This window comes from Brienomyrus brachyistius, chromosome 11, assembly GCF_023856365.1.
Source record: "Brienomyrus brachyistius isolate T26 chromosome 11, BBRACH_0.4, whole genome shotgun sequence".
NCBI lineage: Eukaryota > Metazoa > Chordata > Actinopteri > Osteoglossiformes > Mormyridae > Brienomyrus > Brienomyrus brachyistius.
This window is the reverse complement of record NC_064543.1, coordinates 8494386-8516612: the sequence shown is the minus strand read 5'-3', so window position 1 is coordinate 8516612 and position 22227 is coordinate 8494386. Positions and strand designations below refer to the sequence as shown.

Here is a 22227-nt window from a genome sequence, read left to right as displayed (position 1 = left end):
GGCCCTCCGCCAGCGCGGCTCCCCGCCGCGTGCGCCACGTGCCGCTTTATATCCCCCAGTTCGATCCGTCCGCTCCTCCCAAACTTCCTTTGCGATCACCGCGGAGGGTGAGGACAGGCGCACTTTACCCTCCAGCCCACGAGTTTAATGCAATAACAGCACACATTACTACCCCCCCCCCCCGCTCCGAGTCATGCAAGGGACTCCGTGATGTCAACAGAGCAGGATAAAGACGCGCTGTCCCTCAAAAGAAACAGAGGTATTTTTGCCCCTTTCGTCCCCCCTCCCTTCTCCTCCTCCTCCTCTTCTTTTTTCCGATAGCTGGTGCGTCGCCGTGTTGGTGTCTGGGGGGTGGGGGCACGGTAGGTTTGTACGCGAGTCCCGGCCGTAATTACGACCGCGAAGGAGCTCGTCGGCCTACATCGAGGCCTTTGAAGAATTGAATGAAACTCTGTAAATGGATGGAGCCGCGCCGCAGCGGGCTTTAGGGGGATCGGGAAGGGGGGACGGTGCACGCCGCGCCTCGGGTGCGTTTAGCTAGCTGGCCGCGCCGAAGCGGTCCGCCTTATTTTTGCACGCCGGAATGTGCGCACTGGCGCTGGAAAGTGCCGTGAACTTTTACTGCGGCTCCTTGACGTTTTTATAGCCGTCGGTAGCTGTAATTAAAGTGAATTTGCGGGCGGGAGGCTACAAGTTGAGCCTTTTTCCAGTAGGAAATGTGGTTATAGTTGCAGTATAATTGCGTCAAACGTATTGAGAGTTTATTTTTTTTCTCGTCCCGTTCGTCGAGTTTATGCAGTGAAATAATGTTTTGGATCGATAATAACTTCGTGACGAATAACCGAAGGAGGCAGATTTTCAATAGAAAAGTTATTACCCATGTTTTGTATTTCGAAGCTTTTGATTAAAAAAGATCGAATTGCGCTGTTCTGGAATCGGGCTGTAATTCATGAAGTTAACACTGTCGCCCTGCCGAATTTATAAACACAAATTTGGGCCGAACTTGGAGAAACAAAGTTTACCACCGTTTGGTCGGAACAAACCGGTCGATTTAATGATCGCCTTTACAATAATAAGCTTGTATTAAATGGTTTCGATGTTATTTTTATGAGATCGGGCAGATATTGCATATTTCAACGCTACTCCAAACACGGATGCTCGGCGGCGCTGGAGTGCGTTGCTCGCCGGGGAAGGTGTTGCAGTTGGCGGCGCTTGCGGGCTGGATCTCTAACATGCGTTGGGATATGATTTTGCAGGTGGAGACGGTGGGCTGGATGGTTTAGCAGGGCCGGGTGTACTACTGGCGAGCCCAGATAAGAAAAAGCGCAAGTCAAACACTCAGGTAGCTGCAACTGAGTTTACTGTTTGCTGTGATGCACCTTGCATTTCTAGCGTTTCAGTATTTGCAACTGTCAGAGTAGGGAGAAGTAACTCCTTTTTCTGATCTTTTTTTCCCTGATGTTATACATTCAGCTCATATAAGAATTTTAAAGGTATCACATGCTAATAAATAGCCTATTACTTGAAAGTGGAGTTAGCCTACAGCAGATGGCAAGGTTTTAACATATTAGGGCTTTAATAGAGATACGCAATTCTTTTTCTTTTTTCTTTTTTTGCTGTTTTCAGTGATTCGGGTTATGTTTTTCCATCTCTGCAGCCGGCTTTGTTCCCCCCCGTCTCTGAATATGCCCCACCCCCTAACCCAAGTGCGGACCACCTGGTGGCTTCCAACCCCTTTGACGACAGCTACAATGCGCTGTCGTTCAAGCCACTGCCTTCCGGAAACCCATACCCCGGCCACTCGCATTACCCAGGCTTAAGCAGCTACGCCCCCCACAGGATGCCCCCCCACGTGCCTCCCCGCATCCCCTCTCCGTACGGGGGCCCTTACCAGCTGCGAAGTCAACTGCACCCATTTGCTCAGAACCAGATGGGCATGGGGTTTGTCAGGGTGCCGGGATTCGGCTACCCGCACCCTGAGAGCCCCGCTTATGGGAATCAGCCGGGGTTTAATAGCGGTGTTCCCCTAGCTCGCAGTCAGCCCTACAGAGCCAGTCACGGAGATGCCTTCAGCCAGGGGCCCCCACAGATGCTGAACCGCAGCACTAATTGCGATGGTCCTGCGTTTGGCCCCGAGGGCAATGTTGGGGTGAATGTGGCCATGCGGACCTGTGTGGACCCCAGAGCGGGCTTTGCACTGCAGAGGAGCAACCAGCAGCCTGATCCTCCTGTACCCAAACAGGAGCTGGGCGAGGCCGCGGGCGGCGGCGCGTCTCACGGCAGCTCCCCCCAGAAGCAGGGCCCTAGTTTGGAGGAGAGCCCCTGTCACGAGGTGTCCCCCGACCGGAAGTCGAAGGGCAGAAATGCCCCCGTCTGCCAGGAGCCAGCCCACCCTCACGCCGTAGATAAGCTCAACGGCATCATCTCCCCCAGTGCTGACACCTTGAAAAACTCCCCCCAGCCATGTGGCCCCAAAGATGTGCCCCCCCGGGCGGGCCGGAGGCGACAAGGCAGTGGCGGCAGCAAGACCGTGGTAACACCCAGCAGGCCAGGCCCCTGCTCCTCAGACCCCATCTACCCGTGCGGGATCTGCCTGAACGAAGTGAACGACGACCAGGAAGCCATCATGTGTGAAGCCTCCTGCCAAAAGTGGTTTCACAGGATCTGCACGGGAATGACTGAGACGGCGTACAACCTGCTGACAGCAGAGGCCTCCGCTGTGTGGGGCTGTGACATTTGTATGGAGGATAAGGGGGCACAGCTCCTGAGATCCCGGGACCTCGCCGCTCCACCTGCGGTCACTAGTGAGGGATAACGGGCCCCACTGAAGACTGGCCCTCCTTTCCTCTTTGCTTTAATTTCTTCTGCCTATCTTGCTCTTATTTTCTAAATTAATGTTGCGTTCTTCTTATTCTCGCATTCTTCCTTGGTCTTACAGTTATCTGTCCCAGTGGAGGTCTTGGTGAGCGCAGTCTCATTTGTTTAGTCAGGAATTCCGCTTGCAGTCTCTCGTAGCGTCTGTCTCTCCTTGATGATGCTGTCCGGTTTGACTTTTAGGTTTGTCTTGGTGTAACTTCCCTCCCGTCAAAGTCTCTGCAGAATGACTTTAGCTCTGACATCTTTCTTTATGCTGTTATAGATTCCTTTGGAATCCGGTCTCCTAATGTTTTACACTAACCCCTTATGGCTGTTTTCAGTGTGATTCGTTAGTGCATAATGAAGATAGATGGCTGTTTTTATACAGACATCTAAGGAGGTAAACACAATTAGGTGCTGTGTGATGTTTAATTACTGTCTCGGCTTCCCCTAATTTAACAAAGTGTTTGAATTTATTTTGCATCGGATTTTTTTCTTCTGATATTCGTCTTTTTAGAGAGTCGTCATTTACTGTTTAGCATAATCACAATACTGAGAGGGCCAGACGGTGATCTGGCTGAATGAAATCTGCTTTTCTTATGTCTTATTCTTTCCTGTGACGGATAACCGCTTACATGCTCTTCTTAATAGAGAATTCTGTTATCGGGTAAATGACGATGATTGTAATAGCGGCGTAATGGTAACAGTAAGGATTACTGTTGCGTGAGAGGGAGGGTCTCCATAGCTTTTCATAACAGTGAATTTGACGAGCGCCTTGGGGTCTTGTGTGTGTGTGTCAGCTTGGTCAATCCTCTGACCATTTCTAAAAATACAGAGGATGAAAATATTTTGAAAGTTTAACATTTAAGACCACGATTTAATTTATAAACACATTAATAAATAATAATAATAGTTATCTGTAGTGCGTTGTGGATGGAAGTTTTATAAAGTATTCATACTGCATAATAAACATGAGTATAATGTTATGCCTTTTGATATTTATAGCCATGTTGTTTATACTTTATAAATTCATTATAATGCATTATGAATGTGCTTATAAATTACTAAAAACATGGCCTAAAGTAAAATGTCACCGAAAGTTTTAAAAACAGTTTTGCATTTCCTGTTAACCTTTCATTGTTGTTCTTTTCACATTTATAAATAATTTCAGCATATATTGTGGCATCCTGTAGTGATTGCGATCCTCCTGTTCTGACTGCAGAGTTATTTGTCTCTCCTTTTACATTATTAAATTGTACTAGTCATTCCTGTGTAATTCTTTAATGGTGCCGCGTTTTAATGTTGCCGAAAAGATACAGAGGTTTTTGGAAAATGTGCAAGTCTTCATTTGTCATTCGTGACCACAGATGCACACGGAGAGTTGACCATTTTAAAGGTGCAGTCCTGTTTGCATCATTCTGAAACAAAATAACATAGGACTGGTACCATTTGGAGTGGAGTATAATTTGTTTAGATTATTTACATTTAACACAGAGGTTAGACTTTGTACATCTTTGTTATATTTTTGTGAAAGAGCTATGGCAAGTATTTTTTAATAAATATAGTACGTTGGCCTGCCAGATACCAGCAAGTCGTCTAAGTTTGGTTGTGCAGTAAGGCATACCGTGTTGTTTAGTATTCTTAAAATGATTACTGCTGATAAATTATGAAGTGGTGAGACTGCTTTGCAGCTAAATGGTGGTACACCAGTTGTAGGTCACATTAGCAGCTACATCCAGTCTAATAATGATAGTTCATTTCCGGCAGGGTGGGACTGGCATGTTCTACACTTTTCTACATATTCTACACTGTTTGAAGTGGGTAATGATCTGTCATCTAGCTGTTGGTTAAGTAGCTTTAATGCAGTTGAATTTGACTTTTTTGTATAAGGTACACAATGTTTTCAACTTCTAAATATTACTGTTTACTTATGTACTGTTACCACATATCAGACACTTATTTACAACATTCTTTTGTTCCTAAAATGGTATTTGTGAATGCCAAAAAAAAATAAGTTTTTCTTTTTATCTTACACATTTAAATCAGATTTCACTTGAATTAGTAAGGAATATAAAAATGACAATAAGGTTTCAGTTCAGACCAGTTAAACTTAATTAAATGTTGAGAATTGAGGATTCTTTGGAATTTGTTATTTTTTTTTACACTCTTCGTCATTAGCTGAGAATGATGTTTTGTGAGGCTGTGATTTCTAACATGCTCCGTTATTGTATAGCAGAATCTGACAAAAATGTTGCAAATGTTTTAATATAATGCACTCTCCACACCCATCTAATTTATAAATATTAAAATGGAAGATGGTCTTATGCACATCTACATTTAATGCTATATGACTGTTGACACCAGATGCCTTAAATGTGTTTGGTCACAACTGTAACATGTGGGTTCAGTGTGGATTCGACAGGTCCTTTGCATTTTCCACACGTACGTGTGATGATATGCATTTCACCTGCTGCGTTTCTGTTAATTGCAAGGTTTTGATTTGTCGTCGGAGAAATGCTTCGTAGGAAATACGTATTGGGATGTGCACATTTCCTCATTACAAGCGTTGAATGTGCATCTGTTGTACAACATTTTGTGTTTTTTTTCTGTTATATGCAAGGTGATGTGACTTTTATTAAATGTATAGACAGTGTTTTCTGAAGTATAACAAAGGCACATCTAGTGTTTAAGTTCTAATGACTGCAGTTGTTGTTATCTAAATGCTTGTAAAAGATGACAGCAAAATCTGATAGCAGTTACGTGCTGTGAGGTTTGACCAGCAGATTATTACGAGAAGTAGTGATAAAAAAAAATCTAAGGGTCACAGTCTAGTTCGTTCAAATATTTGAATGCAATGACAAGTAATTGAGCACTGGGCAAAAATACGTTACGGTAATTCAATACTTCTTATGTAGTATAAAGTTCTCAAAACTTTGCTCTATTCTGCATGAAGTATTATGATGAATAAATCTTTTAAATGTTTCGCTCGTTTCGATTGTTTTTTTTTTTGCCAGCCATGTGCTGCGGTTTAATCAAATTATCATCGCTAATAAAATACTTCGATGTTTGGTGTTCGACCTATGGTTTCATCGCGACCTGCCCCTTTGAAAAGATCATTACGGAAACCGGAAGGAGGACAGGGTTTTATGGCGCATGCGTCCCCGGAAGAAGGCCACGCGCTCTGCCCCTAACAACCACTCACGCGTCTATAGCAACCGGCATTACGACTCGCTCATTAAATGTTTGATGGCAACTGAATGAACAAAAATGCCTTTGCTTGTTAAGGATTACTCGTGGACTCAGACGCCGTCTTCAATATGCTTAACTATTCCGCTAAAGGGAACAAACCCTAGGAAGGTGGATGTGTTCGCCACAGACGAATATCTTAAGGTAGAGTCCCATTGCATTTGTAAAAGTTACTCACTCGAGCTCGCAGCAACAATAACGTGTATATGGTAAAGTCGAAACGCTGATGCAATATTTTAACCATATATTTCCAACTCCAACTGATGATGTGTCATAACCATGCTTCCGCCTGTTTCAGGTACATTTTCCTCCTTTTCTGTTAGAAGTATTTTTCTCGGAAGCTATAGACGATGACACAAGTGTCGCAAAGATTGGAAATGGAGTAGCGGTATTGACGTTGCGCAAAAAGGAGGACAGGATGTGGGAACAACTTACAATAAACGACGGTGCGGCGCTACCAGTGATGAGTGATTTGGTTATACAAAGGTCTATGTCAAACAGTATGTTTTTAAATTGAACACGTATCAATATTAATAATTGTTCCTGTTCGTCTTAGCTGACAAAAAGATATTAAAATCAATCAGAGAGAGAGCTGTACTTAAAGCTCAGGAAAAGTCAGCAGCAGACTCAACAGCCAGGGCTGAGAAAAAACAGCAAGAAAACAAATACACGCTGGAGAAGATGATGAAGGTGAATAATGCCAATGACATCTATTCTTTTTGTTGTGGGAAGGCACTTGTGCCATTTGCCCAATTAACACTGTCAAATATACCTATTTTACACTGCTTCAGATAGAGGAGGAACAGAGGAACAACATTGAGAAATTAAAAGCTGATGAACGTGAGAGGGCTACAGCAGAGCTGGAGGCCTGGAAACTCCAACAAAAGCGGGAGGCTGAAAAGGAAGACGCTCGCAGAAATAGGCAAAAGCAAACACAAGAACAGAAGACGCAGCTAAACCATACGTCCCAGTTATCATCTACGAAAAATGCAGGCACCGTTAAATGTAATATCCCCATCAAAATCTGATAAAACAGACGTTTTGAATTGACATCTTTATTTTAAGGTCTTTACGCACACAAAAGCCTATTTTCTTTTATCACGCAGACCAGCGAAAAGATTCTGACAAGAAAAACCGGACACCCTTGCCTGCTCCAAGGTCCTCGTGCACTATCAAAATTCAGTTCACCCCACGAGTATTTCCAACAGCCCTGCGAGAATCCAGAGTACCAGAGGAAGAGGAAGTAATGCATTTGTTTTGGTGCCAATAAATACCTATTTTGGTCCGCTGCTACGATTAAAACTAATCATGCGTATAGGTGTTGTGTGAACAGTCAAATTATAAGAAAATGTTACTGCCACATTTCAGCTTTCAAAATATAGAAAGATACTATTGGAGTAGCCGAATCTTTTTACTGTTGAGCGCTTGTTACGGGATACTCTTCTCGTAGTTTTCATTCACTACATCTGGTTGTGTGCGACAGTGGCTTAAAAAGCAAGCTGACGTCAGGAGACAAACGAACACAGATGTATCAGAACTGAATGACCTGAAGGAAGATGAGCGGAACCCTGACTGGCTGAAAGAGAAGGGAAAGTGAGTACGGCGGACACTGCCGAGTCATGCTACATGAGCACATGATTATGCTTATGGCTTATTTTGCTTCTCTCTCTTTTTTTTATTAGCAAATTGTTTGTGACTGGTAACTACCTCGCTGCCGTCAATGCCTATAACCTTGCCATACAGCTGAACAGGAAGATTCCTGCACTATATTTAAACCGAGCTGCATGCCACCTTAAATTGAAAAACCTGCACAAAGCAATAGAAGATTCCTCTCAAGTGAGTTCTTGGTCTCTTTGAAAGAGTGCATGCTCCCCTTTGAACTATAAATAAGTGTGAGTACAATTTAAAACGGCATTTTTTTGACAGGCGCTTGATTTATTGTTGCCGGCAGTTGCCGACAATGCAGACGCCAGAATGAAAGCCTATGTGAGGCGGGGTACGGCTTTCTGTGAGCTGCAACTCTACGCTGAAGGTTTGTATTATATCGAGAATCTCTGAACCGGACTGCTTGTTAACCAGCGTCTGCTCTCATTTCTTCTTCGACATGATATTCACAGAATTTTACATTGTAAAGGCATACATAAAGGTGTGTATTTCTCCACATACTTATTTTCATCTCGTTGCATATCTGATACCTGGTTATTTTTTGGCTTGTAACTTTATTAGGTCTTCAAGATTATGATGCGGCTCTCAAGATAGACCCTTACAACCAAACTGTTCTGTCTGATGCAGAAAAAATCCGACAGTTCATTCAAGGAAGTATGCCTGACCATTTGGACCCCGAGAAGAAAATGTAGGCCATACAGTTCACACAGGTGTCCTTTAATAGCTTTAATGTGATACATGAGTACTTGTGGCTCAAAATAATAATGAGTTTATTCTGCATATGTAAAACATTCTACTGCCACTATCTATATATTTAAAAAATAACTTTTCATACAGATAGCTGGTTATCAGCATATTGATTGCCAATAAAGATACCCATATCATGTACCTTCTTATTCACTTATTTGTCTCGTATTTATTTATTCATTCATTCATTTTTAAGTGGGACATTTGAATAAAGAAACACGACTAGTTGCATTAAAATGGACGTGTTAGGGATAAGCAATGTTAAGCAGTCACAAATGTTCTAAACACTAATAGTTAATAAAAAAATGCGAAATAGTATCCAACCCAGGAATACATTTTAAATGTAACATATAATTCAGTTGATATCATCACAAATACGAACCACGGAACAATTACTGAGTAGAAACAAACGGTACATGGAGATCGTCATAGCAGTACTATCTTTAGTGGCTAATAGAGAGTGCGTTGTAAATTTGGGCAGTCGTACACCCTGCTACTATCCAAACTTGTGTTAAATGAATTATCGCGATACATCCCACATTTTCCGAGATCCCTGGAAAATTGCTGTGATAATGGGTGGTAGGTACAGGGTGCCGTTTCATACACCGGAGGATGGGCTCCGTAGTCACTGGATGTGGTCTTGTAGAAAGGGTTTTGTAGTTTGGTCGAAAATCCCGCTGATGTTGAGGTTGTCACTGTCGTCATCATGCAGGAAAATATAGGGTTACCAGGATTTGCACACGACGTTAGGTCACTGTGACTTGTCCCCGAATAAACTGCTCGCGACATCGCTGGTGAGGTATTTTGGGACTTGAGAAAAACAAACAAATAAGATGGTTTGTAAGGTATGATCACAGGAATCACAGAAAACAAAAACAAAAAAAGTGCAATCGTTAATATAGAATTATTATAGATCAATGTTGTTTTAGAATTACAACCAAACAGCTGCATGGCATCTATTAAAAAGATTATAAGATTATAATAAAAGCACAATAGGGTAACTATACATATATTTATACTATACACAGAACGTGATTCTATGTTTATACAATAATATAATAGTATAAAGGTATCGATGTTTATATAATAATATAGTTATTTGGGCTGGTGAAGCTTTAGAATAGTTTAAATAACTGATTATTTTATAAGACAAAGTCATGTCATAAATGTACATTACCTCACTCTGGTGCGAGAGAAAATGCCTCCGAGGCACGATTTTCGTTATGGTTACCTCACCCTAGCAACGGCATCTGATTGGACGGCGAAGTTAGTCACCTGCTCCAGAAAAAAAATACGTGCCATTTTCCGAGCACAATGTTTTATTTAGAAATGGGAGATGTAGTTTTTACTCAACGAATGTGTGTGTTTATTGGTAGTTAGCGATAGGAATAAAAACTACATTTCCCTTGCATCCCTGCATCCGCTCTCAGTTTATTATGTTGTCGAACCGTCTTGTTTTGTTGTTTGTAATGATGTGACGGCGCTGCTCCGTCCTTGGTTAATTAAGGGAATTTCGTTTATTTTGTACATTTCACTGATTCATCCTCGGACTCTTCACTGGATATTTTGAAACACACGGTAGGCATTTTCGAAGCATGTAACCTCTTAGCGGCTACGGAGATAATATGTGTCTTCGGTTTGGTGACGAAGTTTCCTATGTGGTTAACCTAAGTCTAGCTAGCCTTACGATTCTCTGCCGATAAAATCGCACCCGCTTTGCTGCAGTGCAGCATCGTGACAGCGCCGCTGTTGGGTTTATTTGTAGTGTGCTCTTGAGTGCCGTACTTATTTGCTCGGCCCCATGACTCTTCGTGCGTTAGTTTCTATTTGCAGTTGTGTTATTATTGAGAAGCTCCGAGCTGATGTTCCATTTAGGCCGGAGCGGCCACGCAACAACGGTGCGGCGCGGGATTCCCAGTAAACAAGTATACATGGTAGTTTCATAATGAAACATTTGACATTTTGCCATCTTGGACACCAGAATGGGTCTCCCTCAGTTTCAGAAGCGTATGCATTTGTCTTTGCGTTACGTGATTCTCGTCCGATGTAATTCAGTGCTGTAACTGGTTTCCTTTAGTGGGTTTCACCTTGCAGCAATAAACAGACCGTCACAAAACCAAAAAGATAATGTGAAATGAGTGACGTTAAATTGGGAATATATGTAATGGTATTTAATTAAGTGAAATTTATATTGTTTAATAAGCTACGAAGGTTATAGTTTTTCTGATTTTCAGTTGGCAGTCAAAATGTATTAAAACTAGCCTACTTTTGGTACTATCTGTTAGATTTGGGTTTTACAATATTTTGGCTCTTCATATGACTCGTGATTATGGTATGTGCGTTTAGTGTTATAGATTAGCTGTCTTATTTTGATATTAAGGGAAAGTATCTAGCACATCCAAAAGACTGTCATATTTTGTAGAGTCAGATTACGGTTTAAAGGACTGTTCACGTTTTATTAACAGCTGGCGGTAAGATGTCAGAGAGCTCAAGCGACACCGAGTCCTCCTGCGGCTGGACCATCATAAACAACGAGGTGAGCCTCTGCGCTGGTGAACCACGGTGAGCTTGGGTGTACCCTAACGGTGGGAGAACCAGCATCCTCCAGCAGACCCCTGCCCTTCTCAAACCTTCTCGCTCCCTGTTAGTGATTCTGCCCACTCTGTTACTGATGTGTGGTATCTCTTAGGGGTTTGGAGTGGGGATGGTATATTTATATTAATATTGTAATGTAAATAATTATATCTTGATGCTTCACTCTATTAGTTTTAAATTGCTGTTAATAGACATGTTTTTTTGAAGATGAGTGGAAAAATATTTGTTTATTTGTCATTGTGTGTACAATGTACACATGTGTACAATGTAACCATATGGTGTTTGTCCTGTGACATCACTAGGATAAGCTTTTGGAAGGTGGAGGCATTATGTTTCTATCAAGATCTTTCTCTTACATTTGCTTTATATAGTCTTACCGTTTTTGTGTGATTAGTGTGTTGGTATAGAAAATAACTCTCGTGGCATTTTTAAAAAAGCAAATTTGTACACAATTTAATATTGTGTATTAACATTTAATAGAATATATAAATCTCTATGATTAAATCGTCTTCATTGAATCAGTGTTGTTTGTAATAGATTGATAGCTTCACTCTCATCTGTTGTTAGGGTAACTTACAGTGATTCTTGCGTTATCATTATGTAGCAATGGAGTGCAATAACAATATCGATACAGACCGTAGAATAAACACGTACTTGAGCAGAATTTTTCATCCAAATCTGCTTTGTGTCAGTCTGACATTTGCGCAGAAAAGTAAGCGCAGAATTTTTCTATCAGTGTTTTTTGTATGTGATCCCCTTAACAAAATAAATGACGTGTCGAAGGTGTACTTATTTGCTTTGGAATTTAGAATGGATTACATTTTGTTTTTGGGACAATGGCATATGTTGTTGTTTGATTTGATAGATCATTTTGTGAATAAATAACAGCATCAACAATCATGTTATAAATGGTGTAACTCAGCACCCATAGTACCATTTAATTTCTGATTGACATTTCAGCTGAACTGCAAAGTGTACATATCTTCAACAGTCTGCTCCGATGAAATTAATATTTTTCGAAGTGATGCTTTTATCGCAGGTGATTTTCAATATGTGCCCACTTATGTAGGGGGGTATTTATATACCCTATATTTTTATAGGGTTGTTCAGTTTAAGTCCAGCTGTTAGGAAGTGATGGACATTTGCTTAAGTGCTTTGTTCCAGTGCACTGCAGAAGGCTTCCTACTGCATTTTGAGCTGAAAGCTGAAGTCCATGTCATGTTGTGATATGGAAAAATTTTAAACATGCCAGTTAATACAGTCACTGGAGTTGGAATAAACATTTGTTTTGGTGTAACTGTGATTCTAATTCAGTTTTACCTTTTTACATAGATGTAGGGACTGTGAGGACTGTGTGATACGCTGTACAGATAAGTGAGTCAGTCTATATAAGTACTGTCCTTAGGGAAGCTGCCTCTTTCACTCAGGATGTGTGACTGTGTTGGTAACGACCACAGTCATCTAGGGCTCCATGTTAATTTAATGGTTCGCTAGCTTGCTCAGATTACCTAGGCAGTGGACAGCCAGTAGGTTGTGTTTACCTGAATTATGCACATAGTTTACCTTATTATGATTCCTGGGGTTAAAGGAAATATCTCCTAATTACCCTGATGGTTTGTATTCGGAGCAGAATTAACCCCCCCCCCATACCGCTCTGACTCCTTGATGAGCGTCTGACTGAGCTGTGCTGTTAGTAATGTCATTCTCGAGAGACTCCACATCCTGTGTATCGTGCAGGTTGGTTTTCGGTTGTGCGTGCAGCCGTGTGATTGGATGCGAGAGCCAAAGATGTTTTTCGCCGTTCTGTTAAATTCGTGTGTTGGGGGGGGGGGGGGTCCTGCAGTTAAGACGTGTTGCTTTTCCTTCTCTGTGGGACTCTGTGACGGCTTTGCGTGCTCCTGAGATGTGGCGCGCGTACTGGGCTGGATTTAGAGCGCTCTGCGTGTCTCCAGTTGCGAAGCCCACCCCCTTGTTTTATCCTCTTTGATTCCCGGAGATCCCAGGGAGGTAATATAACCACGCTGTTGGCAGAAGCTGTCAATGTAAGACATCACACTTGCAGGTGCCTTCAAGAAGTAAACAAACCCAAGGCCTGATGTTAATTTTATTCGCCAGGCAGCCGCTGCTTTTCTCAGCTTAGATGGTTCGTCCGTTAACGCGCCAATTATTGACCGATTATTATGTGACTCGGACCACACCAATACGCCCGTTATTCAGCTGCATATTCAGTGTGAGATTGAGGTGTTAGTTTGGGACACACGGGTCACATGATGGGTGCCTACATAGGATGCCAGTCCATCGCAGGACACACACACACACACAGGCACACACACAATCAGTCATTGGCCAAGTTGGCTACAATTTGCCAATGGCAGATTGTCTAAGCACATGTTAGAGAACAGAGGGAGGAGAACAGATTCCCTGGAGGACACCCACACAACATATGTGTGGGACCTGTGCATGTATTACGGAGCACTGTATGTATATATACCAGTGATACACACAAATAGGTGTATTCTTTCCTGAGCGGCTATGAAGTTCACTCAAACTTCCTGTTTTTTGCTTTATTGTCAGGGCTCAGACATCGAGACCCTGGGGCCGGAGACTGCAGTGGACGGTGGAGCAGACGTCGGCCTCCATGATGGTTCAGAGGGTACTCCTGATCCGAGCGGGCTTGCTCAGGTCCTGGAGCAGGAGGAGCTGAGCGCATGCCCCGGTAAGTGGCCGGTCAGGGCAGCCTCTTCTTATCTTCTTGTCTCTTTTTTTTTTCTCCGCATTGTGTCATCAACTTCGTGATGCGATACGGCATAAAAATGTGGCATTGGTGCAGAAAGCCAGTGGAGTTCAATCATTGTATTACATTCAAAAAAGTCGTTGAGCCTAATACAGATAAACAGCTTGTGTACGTGTTTTTCCTGCCAAACTTGTAAATCTTGTAAACATGATGATTTAAAATCACAGCCTTTTTTATTTTAGCTGAGGGCGCCGAAGAGGTTGATGAAGAGGTTGCTGAGATGTCGCTTGATTCCACTTTGAAAGTTGAAGGGTTTGAAGAAAATCTACCCATCTCAGAGGTACAATAATAACTAGGAAAGTTAATGATGCTGGTACTAGTACCTGATGATAATACTGATGATACTAGTCATCGCGCCCTTGAACTATATAGACAGTTATGGAAGATGTAGCTAGGTAGATGGTAGCAATAATAATGATTCATGAATCATTTGGCTCGTCTCAGAATCCATGTACAGCATTTTTTTTGTAAAGAATGAAACCTCCATCTGTGTGTGTTACCTGTCAGCGGGTTTGGTAAACCCTGAGATACCAAGGGACTTGCCCGGTCCCCATTTCAGGTGGTGGGGGAGGCAGCAGCGGACGAGCAGGTGACCCTGAGCGGCAGCGATCACTCTGACATTGTGACGCTGGAGCCGTGTGCGGCCGAGCAGGGCGGGGAGGAGGAAGCCTCTGCGGCCCCAGGGGAGCAGCGCATGGGGACCCCTTCCAGCAGCCAGTACACCTTCAGCACCGCCGAGACCTGTGAGCAGAGCCGCCTCACCTTCTGTATCCGCTCTGAGCTGTGCGTGTGTCAGCCGAGATGAGGCATCGATAAAACGCCCAACTGCAACAGGAACTCCTACAATATTTGCATTGTAAAATACGTTAAAGCACATGGTCAGTGAAGGCTTTTAAACGTGTGTTTCAATGTCTCTTTTGTTCAGTGTCTCCTGGGAATGGGGGGGGGGGGGGGGGGGGGGCGGGGGGTCACTGGAAGAAGAGGAGAAATGAGGCAGCCAAAAGTATTACTTCACTCCTCTGTATTTCACCACAAATTAGAGTCTCTGGGAGTCTCTGGGAGTCTCTGGGAGTCTCTGGGAGTCTCTGGGAGTCTCTGGGAGTCTCTGGGAGTCTCTGGGACTAGGGACATGCCTGAAGTGGGATTGTTTGGCGGGTCTCTCTAAGGGATGGTGATGGTGTGTCCGGCACTCGTGACGCAGATACGATCCCGCGGGGGTGTTTTGCTGCCTGGGTATTAAAAGGGGTCCTGCTTATGTGGCCTCTGGTGAACCTCTGCGCTGTGCATGATGGGATCTGTGTTTCTGCCTGCGTGTGCGTGCTCGGCTGGGACGGACGGTAAACACGCCGAAGGTTGTGGAACCGGTTCGCTGAGAGAACACACATATTTTTACTATTAATATCGTTCGAATGCATCTCTTCCGACTTGTCCATTGGAATACAGCTAGGTAGACGTGTTTCAGAGTCAATTTTGCCACATTTCTTTGTTTGATTCTCCATCTTCCTATCCTTTTAATATGTATTTTCTTTTAATCTGTTTGTTGTTACGAGTGTGACTGATGGACCGAGCCGAAGGTACCATGAATCCCGGCCTCCTTCGCTGGTATGCTCACTCTGTTGGGCTGCTTATTTACCAGAGTCAAACCTGATATGGGCACTGCCTTGTTTACCTCCCAGTTTGGTTGTGCAACACCGGTGTGATTCTCCAATCAGCTTCTGAAATCCCTGGTCACATGAGGTGTCAGAGAGGTGATGGGCGCGTTGGCTCTGGCCGTAAGAGGCTGTCGGATAATATTGCAAAGCAGTTTGCCAGCGTTTCTCTGCCCGGGGTCCTTTCTCATTATCTGTTCCCTCAGATTTCTGTTTAACTTCTGGTTGTGAAGGTCACAGATGGTGTCAGTCAGGGACTGCTTTCAAGGCAATGTTCGGTTGCCCTGATTAAAAATGGCACTTACAGTTATCGTAGTAATTCTGGCAGAGTAACTCTGTTCCTGTCTCTCAGGCATTGGAGAGAGGGAGAGGGAGAGAGGGAGAGAGAGAGGGGGAGAGAGAGAGAGAGAGAGAGAGAGAGAGAGAGAGGGAGGGAGAGAGAGAGAGAGCTCTGCATAACTGCCATTATAAAGGAGAAGTATGTTTTACAGCAGTGAGGTGTGTTTTGTGTTTGTATACCAGCTGTGGAAAGAGCCGTTCCCAGAAACCGACAGGGCAGCCTGCTTTTGCTCTTTCCGGTCAGCGATGCATATTTTTCTGTAATGATTCATAAGAATAATATGTTGTGTGGCGAGAGCTCTTTGAAGCATTTCTGTAATTGGTGGCAGATTGTGGTATGGAGCCCTGATGCTAGGTGACTCAAAGGGGCGAGACTGCAATGCTTTTAGGAATGAAGAGATCTTTCACTATGGCAGCATGAAGGTGTGATTGGGGGAAGAGGCATGCTTAAGAAAGAAATGATCTTCTTCTTACGATTGAAAAGGCAAACGGAGCTCCAGGGTCCTGCGTCTTGCCTGAGTGCGTCTGCTCCCCTGTATCACAGTGTTCCCGCCCTTGCCCCCCCCGGCTGACTCCAGCAGCAGCGAAACAGAGACGGAGGCGCAGCCAAGCGCCGCGCTGCGCAGACGCAGGACCAGAAGACCCACCGCCACCCAAGCCGATGCGGAAGAGCCGCACGGCGAGCTGCCGGAGCCACAGGGGCCGCCTGGGCCCCCCCCTCGGGGACACGTCAGTGGCACCCTCAACAAGTGCATTTTACTGGCCTTGGTCGTTGCCATCAGCATGGGCTTCGGCCACTTCTATGGTGAGACAGTGATCCAGCAGCCAGCTGGCCCTTTTAACACCTGTTACATTCTTCTGTGTAGCTGAATAGATACATAGAATAGATACATTTTAACAAACATGAGTCACACAATGTGTTCTTTGATATAGTACAGTAATGTAAAGTACCGTTTGTGCAGATGAACAATGTAACAATGCGGTCAATGTGTATTTAAGGGGGTATGGGGATCTATGCGGAGATGTATCCTCTGTCTGAGTAAATGTTTATGTGGGTGCCTCACATGGGCATTAAAAGCACAAACCACCCCCCTTCGAGAACCTTTACGGGGGATCAGTGCTTGTGCCACGTGGGGGACCAGTTAGTCGACAGGACAGCAAAATATAAATTTAGTTCATTTCTGTCTGTCTGAATAAATGAGTGGGTTTCTGTGTTCTTTGCTCTGATAACTGGCACGGTTGGCATTCCCCAGAAAGTTGTGTTGATTTTGCTTTCCAGGGAAATTTGAAGGTATGAAGTAAGTGGGGTTGAGTCAAACTGCCTGGATGGGAAAAGTCAGTCAAATGTGTCCTCAGAGGTGGTTTGGGCAAAGTGAATTTGATATGTGATGAAATGTTTTAAAACCTGAGAGTGCAGCGCATGGTGAGTCCTTGGTAATGCATGATGCCTGTTTTTGCTTTTAACTAGAACCAAGTAGCAGTGTCATGCAGTAGCTTTACGTGGCCAGGAGCTGTCATTCCATAGTCCGGCTTGAAGATGCGTCCTGTATTCATGGTGGCGAATGGCAAAGCCCCTCAGCACGGGTCTCGAGCGGCTTGGAATGAGCACAGACCCTGCATGTTGCTCTGAGAGTGAGAGAGTGGGTGACAAATGGGTCACTGCGCTGTCAAGGACACTTTGTTAGCTCGTGTCAGGCATGATGGCGCTGGCTGCTGGAGACCTGAGTCCAGGCACCGTGTGGCATTGCAGTGTGACAGCTTAATGCATCTTAGTAACTTGGGTAGGACCTCATCAGGTTGTCCTCACATACTTTTCAAGGCTTTTTTTTTGCAATGTTAATTTAACTGCCTGCAGTTTCCTTTTCATTTTCATTCAGAAGTGCAGACCATCAATGTTTTTTTTTTCCCTGTTCCACAGGCACCGTGCAGATTCAGGAGAGAGAGAGACAGAAGGTGGTGGAGAAGCTCAGAGTGAACGAGCTGTCGGAGATGAGAGGCGACCCGCGTCTGTGCCAGTCAGAGCAGGACGTTGCCACGAAGAGCAAGGTCAGGAATGTGGGCAGCGTTCTCACACGAGCTCGGCGGATCCACCGCTCAAGCGGTGTTAAGCACTTCCACAGCCCCGGTTTGCCACTAACGTTGTGACACACACTGACGAAATACTTACTCGTTTTGGCATGACACTATACTTTGCCTGTGTTTTCAGTTGCATCTTTGAAGGCTTTCATGTGGTTTGTCATGTCATGTCATCTTTTTGATGTCGGCTTTATTAATTTCTTGATTTTGTTTTTTTTTTCTTTAGCTCTTACCCTCTTGTCTCTTTCAAGGAGAAAGTTGTTTTCTTAGAAACAGCTTCCCTCCCATAACATGAAATGAGACTCTTTGCTCATTTTAGAAAATCTTTTTTTTTTTTTAACGTGCGGTATATTATGGTCTGCATTAGTTTACCTCCAGTCATAGTGAAATCAGGGTAACCGTTTTGGAAGTAGTCAATTTTTGCTCTCTCAAGTAACCGAGAAAAGTAATGATTTGAGGGCCGGTTTCGAAATGAAAATTCGATCACACCACCTTAATTCCAGGCAGAGAGAAGCGGGTCCCTGTTCTTGGCGTCTTCTCTGCGAAACAAAACTGCATTTAACCCCTCGCAATCTTCTAAACGTCATGTCCGTCTCTGAGTGGCAGACTTCTGAGTTTGCAAAAGACCCTCTCCACCCTCACACCGCTGTTTCCACACGTCTAGGAAGTGGTTCAGCGGCTGCAGGAGGACCTAGAGGAAAAGAGCAGCATGCTGTTGTCCCTGACAGGCATTATGGATAAGATAACTAAAGAGAACCAACAGCTTAGACTCAAACAGGCCCAGCTACAGGTAATTCTTGTTAATATTGTAGCTTATTACACAGCAAGCTCTTCAGAAACAGTCGAGTAAACAAAGATGAAAGCAACAGAAGAATGTTGTGTTGCATAAAACATAATTGCATTCCATCTCAGCAACAAAATTCACCAGTGTTGGCTTTGTGTGAGCAGTTTCTTTTGAAATGTATCTGCCATGTCCTGCCATTTTTGTTTAATTTTTTTGCTTGTCACACATCGCACCTAACTGAGGGTAAGTGCTTTAGATACGACCATTTCACGAAAAGGGCAAACGTTGTGGGTCAGATGATGCCGTGTAAATGTGACCTTGTGCTCATTTCCGGGTTTAGGCCCAGAAGGAAGATATGTCCGTGCACCTCCAGCAGACCGTGGAGCAGATGAAGGAGGTAGAATCTCATGAGAAGCACCTGACGACGGAAAACCGGCAGCTGAAAAGCTTCTTGGAACGTGAGGAAGAGTCCGTCTCCTCTCTCCAGGAGGAGCTACGCAACCTCCGGGCACAAATCAGGAGTCTGGAAGAGCAGGGAGAGGCAGCTGATGCTGTCCTGTCAGAGAACCAAAGGCTGAAGGGTCACCTGGAGGATGAAAGGCAGCGAATCCGCAGCTTCCTCAACCAGAAGGAGACGTTGATGGCGGAAGCCCAGATGCTGCGAAAGGAGCTGGACAAGGAGCGTCGGGCGACTGACCGTCTGAAGGAGGAGGTGGAGCAGCTGAGTAGCAGGAAAGCAGGTGCTGGGGGTATAGCCGACTTAGAGACTGAGGAGCTGCAGACACGTCTGCTGGAGCTGGAGAAGAAGCTGAGCTTTGAGCAGCAGCGCTCTGACTTATGGGAGAGGCTGTATGTCGAGACCAAGGAGGAGCGTGCGAAGGGAGATGACCAGCAGAGGGCGAAGAAAGGCAAGGACAGCATGATGGGCAAGGTGAAGGAGACGTTCGACGCCGTGAAGAATTCCACTAAGGAGTTTGTGCACCACCACAAGGAGCAGATCAAAAAGGCCAAGGAGGCAGTCAAGGAGAACCTCCGCAAGTTCTCCGATTCTGTCAAATCTACCTTCCGTCATTTCAAGGACTCGGCCACACACATGTTCGACAAGGTTCGCCGGCCTCATCAGAGGAGATTCCATGAAAGGAAGGATCCTAAAGCTGAAGATTTTGAGAAGCAACGGGAATGTTCTAGGGAGCCCAAGTCCAAAAACTCTGACGACTCCTGGCCCCATAAGCCTCTCCATCGGCACCCAAGAAAATCAACTGTTGATACTTTTCAAGTAGGTTCCAACACACGGAAGTCAGGAAACCAAGCTGCTCAAGATTCAGAACAGAAGGATTATAGCAGTACTTCTAAGGGCTGCTCTGGTGTGTTCGACTGTGCTTATCAGGAGTCCATGAGCCTCTTCAACAAGGCTCTGGATCCCATCAGGGCGGAGGAGTTCAACCAGCTGATCCACAGCTACCTCCAGCAAGAAGTGGACCACTTCCACCACTGGAGGGAGCTGGAGAGCTTCATCAATCGCTTTTTTCACAACGGCGTGTTCATCCATGACCAGATGCTGTTCACAGACTTCGTCAGTGGTGTGGAGGACTACCTGGAGGACATGGACGAGTACCAGCGTTATGATGACGACGTCTTTGAAGATCTTGATGACTATGTCTACAGGCACTTTTTCGGAGATACCTATTCAAAACAATATGGGCCTAGGTGAGTTTTTAATTTATCCAGTGCAGCATGCCTAGTTCATATTTTTGGTTAACATATTTGAATAGGTGACTTTTTAAAAAAATGCAGTGGAATGAACTGTATTATGGTCTAGATGAATTATCTAGAAGAGATACAGGACACCCTCTTGCATGCTTTTGGTGGGATTTTCTAATATGCTTCGAGTATGATGCTTTCTTTCCAGTTGCATGACTGCGTACTCAGTGTGCCATGCTTTTCTGTTTGTTGATAGGTCGGAAAGTCAGTAATTCCTACACATTCAGTGAATGCTCTGCACGAATTGTGAAGATTAAAAAAAAAAGACACGGCAGACTGAAGGGGGAAACATTTTACTATGATGTTTGTTTATACGTGTGCCTGCATAAACGTATGTATATACACATGTGCGTGTATCTGTGCGCGTATTATCTCTGTTTGAAAATTTGCAGTAGACCCCTTGAAAGGCCTGTGTCAAAAAGTAAAGAAGACGGACAGACAAGGCACCGGTACCAGCACAGGCCTCTGCGGAGCCACCCTCGTCCCCAGGCAGAGAGGAAGTGGAGCAAGCCGGCCCGTGGCTCTGAGAGGCACATGCCAAACGTAAAAATCCAGCTGGGGCCGATGCCACTTGATCCAAAATATTAAAAACAAAAAAAACTTAGTTTATATAAACATTTTTTCCTTGAATTTCTGTCATTGCTAAAGTTCATATTATAGATGTGTTTGAGGCAGATATTTAATTTTCTTCTTGTTTTGTGACTTTGCACAGTTTCTCTTTCCAAATGGATTTAGGAATGCAACCCTGTCGCTGGCTGCCTGATATCCTTTTGCTGTGCAGTGCAACAGCACTGGGTTGGTTTGCTAATTGTGAAACGTGTCTTTTGTTTCATATGAGTGGCATGATTCAGCGATGCAGAATTGCTGCAATATTGTTTTTTGTAAATTATTGACATTGAGATCAATGCGTTTTAATTTGCCTTGTGGGGAATAGTTGTGAAAACCTTAGTTTAAAACATGAAGGTTAATTAGCACCTGTTAATGCTTGCGTCTTTGACGAAGTCTGGCTGGCAATGCAACGCTCTGAAATCGCTAATGACTGGAAGACTTTACAGATTCTGTAAGTGGACAGCACTTATTTTTTTACTGTGTAAATCCAATCTGAAAGAAAACATATTTGACTATTTATTGTAATAGGCTGGCCCGAGTGTTGAGGATTCATTTATCGAGTAAAACATAGGATTCTGAAATAATATATTAACTTCAAATTAGAACTGTTAATCATTTTTTTCCAGCCAAATTTTACTTCCATTTTACTAAAATGAGTAGAACTCAAAAAGTTTTATAGCACTATAGCCCAGAATTCAAAGAATGGTTTGTGACCAAAAGATTCTGAAATATACATTTGACTCTGCTTGGAATTTAACAGGATAACAGCTTAAATTTAATCATCGTACAAATAACATTAAGCACTTATATCAGTTGTAGCAGAAGTTTATCTTACCAACCATATTGTGAGAACTGATGCTCTTTGCCACCCCTTTAAATAGATAATCATCAGGAAGTACAGAGCTACCGTCTATTGGCTTTGGAGTTGTTTTTCTGTGCTGTCATTAATTTTTAACATTCCAGTAGTGGTTTGTCTTCCTTGGGCTGATGGAATTTCCTTTAGATTGCAGTTAGGATGGAAAAAAAAACTAGACAGTAGTTGTCTAATAAAAACTGAGTTTATCCTGTGGCAGTTTTCTTTCCATTGTGTGGATGAATACAGATGT

At 43.9% G+C, this 22227-nt stretch overlaps 3 protein-coding genes across 7 annotated transcripts; all 3 read left to right on the top strand.

Annotated features, from left to right (window-relative positions):
- Nucleotides 1–5838, top strand: pygo1 (pygopus family PHD finger 1). 2 transcript variants are annotated; one of them, XM_049031497.1, is made up of 3 exons: nt 1–259; nt 1257–1342; nt 1658–5838. In XM_049031497.1, the coding sequence occupies exons 1-3, from the start codon at nt 211–213 to the stop codon at nt 2813–2815; spliced, it is 1293 nt and encodes a 430-aa protein (XP_048887454.1). In that variant the 5' UTR covers nt 1–210; the 3' UTR covers nt 2816–5838. The 2 variants fall into 2 exon arrangements, with proteins under 2 accessions (XP_048887454.1, XP_048887453.1); XM_049031496.1 differs by lacking the exon at nt 1–259 and adding an exon at nt 278–527.
- A 129-nt stretch (nt 5839–5967) lies between these two features.
- On the top strand, nt 5968–8667 carry dnaaf4 (dynein axonemal assembly factor 4). The gene is made up of 9 exons (XM_049031498.1): nt 5968–6246; nt 6401–6548; nt 6659–6792; nt 6894–7107; nt 7209–7345; nt 7586–7695; nt 7785–7938; nt 8029–8134; nt 8329–8667. The coding sequence occupies exons 1-9, from the start codon at nt 6124–6126 to the stop codon at nt 8457–8459; spliced, it is 1257 nt and encodes a 418-aa protein (XP_048887455.1). The 5' UTR covers nt 5968–6123; the 3' UTR covers nt 8460–8667.
- Nucleotides 8668–9940: 1273 nt separating this feature from the next.
- Nucleotides 9941–22190, top strand: ccpg1 (cell cycle progression 1). Of its 4 annotated transcripts, none has more exons than XM_049031490.1 (10): nt 9941–10092; nt 10980–11050; nt 13684–13825; nt 14086–14183; nt 14463–14646; nt 16436–16696; nt 17810–17937; nt 18632–18757; nt 19092–20458; nt 20905–22190. In XM_049031490.1, exons 2-10 carry the CDS (start codon nt 10991–10993, stop codon nt 21098–21100), a joined length of 2562 nt encoding a protein of 853 aa, XP_048887447.1. In that variant the 5' UTR covers nt 9941–10092; nt 10980–10990; the 3' UTR covers nt 21101–22190. The 4 variants fall into 4 exon arrangements, with proteins under 4 accessions (XP_048887447.1, XP_048887449.1, XP_048887448.1 ...); XM_049031492.1 differs by lacking the exon at nt 20905–22190 and adding an exon at nt 20709–20782; XM_049031491.1 differs by lacking the exon at nt 18632–18757.
- Nucleotides 22191–22227: the final 37 nt, after the last annotated feature.

Excerpts from the sequence above, each read along its gene's own strand:
- pygo1 (XM_049031496.1), top strand. The coding sequence starts at position 458 with ATGGATGGAGCCGCGCCGCAGCGGGCTTTAGGGGGATCGGGAAGGGGG. Across the intron at positions 528-1,256 it reads CGGTGCACGCCGCGCCTCGG|GTGGAGACGGTGGGCTGGAT; the intron begins GTGCGTTTAGCT and ends ATGATTTTGCAG. Across the intron at positions 1,343-1,657 it reads AGCGCAAGTCAAACACTCAG|CCGGCTTTGTTCCCCCCCGT; the intron begins GTAGCTGCAACT and ends CCATCTCTGCAG.
- dnaaf4 (XM_049031498.1), top strand. The coding sequence starts at position 6,124 with ATGCCTTTGCTTGTTAAGGATTACTCGTGGACTCAGACGCCGTCTTCA. Across the intron at positions 7,108-7,208 it reads AAATGCAGGCACCGTTAAAT|ACCAGCGAAAAGATTCTGAC; the intron begins GTAATATCCCCA and ends TTTATCACGCAG. Across the intron at positions 8,135-8,328 it reads GCTGCAACTCTACGCTGAAG|GTCTTCAAGATTATGATGCG; the intron begins GTTTGTATTATA and ends TAACTTTATTAG.
- ccpg1 (XM_049031490.1), top strand. The coding sequence starts at position 10,991 with ATGTCAGAGAGCTCAAGCGACACCGAGTCCTCCTGCGGCTGGACCATC. Across the intron at positions 14,647-16,435 it reads CTTCAGCACCGCCGAGACCT|TGTTCCCGCCCTTGCCCCCC; the intron begins GTGAGCAGAGCC and ends CCTGTATCACAG. Across the intron at positions 20,459-20,904 it reads TCAAAACAATATGGGCCTAG|TAGACCCCTTGAAAGGCCTG; the intron begins GTGAGTTTTTAA and ends GAAAATTTGCAG.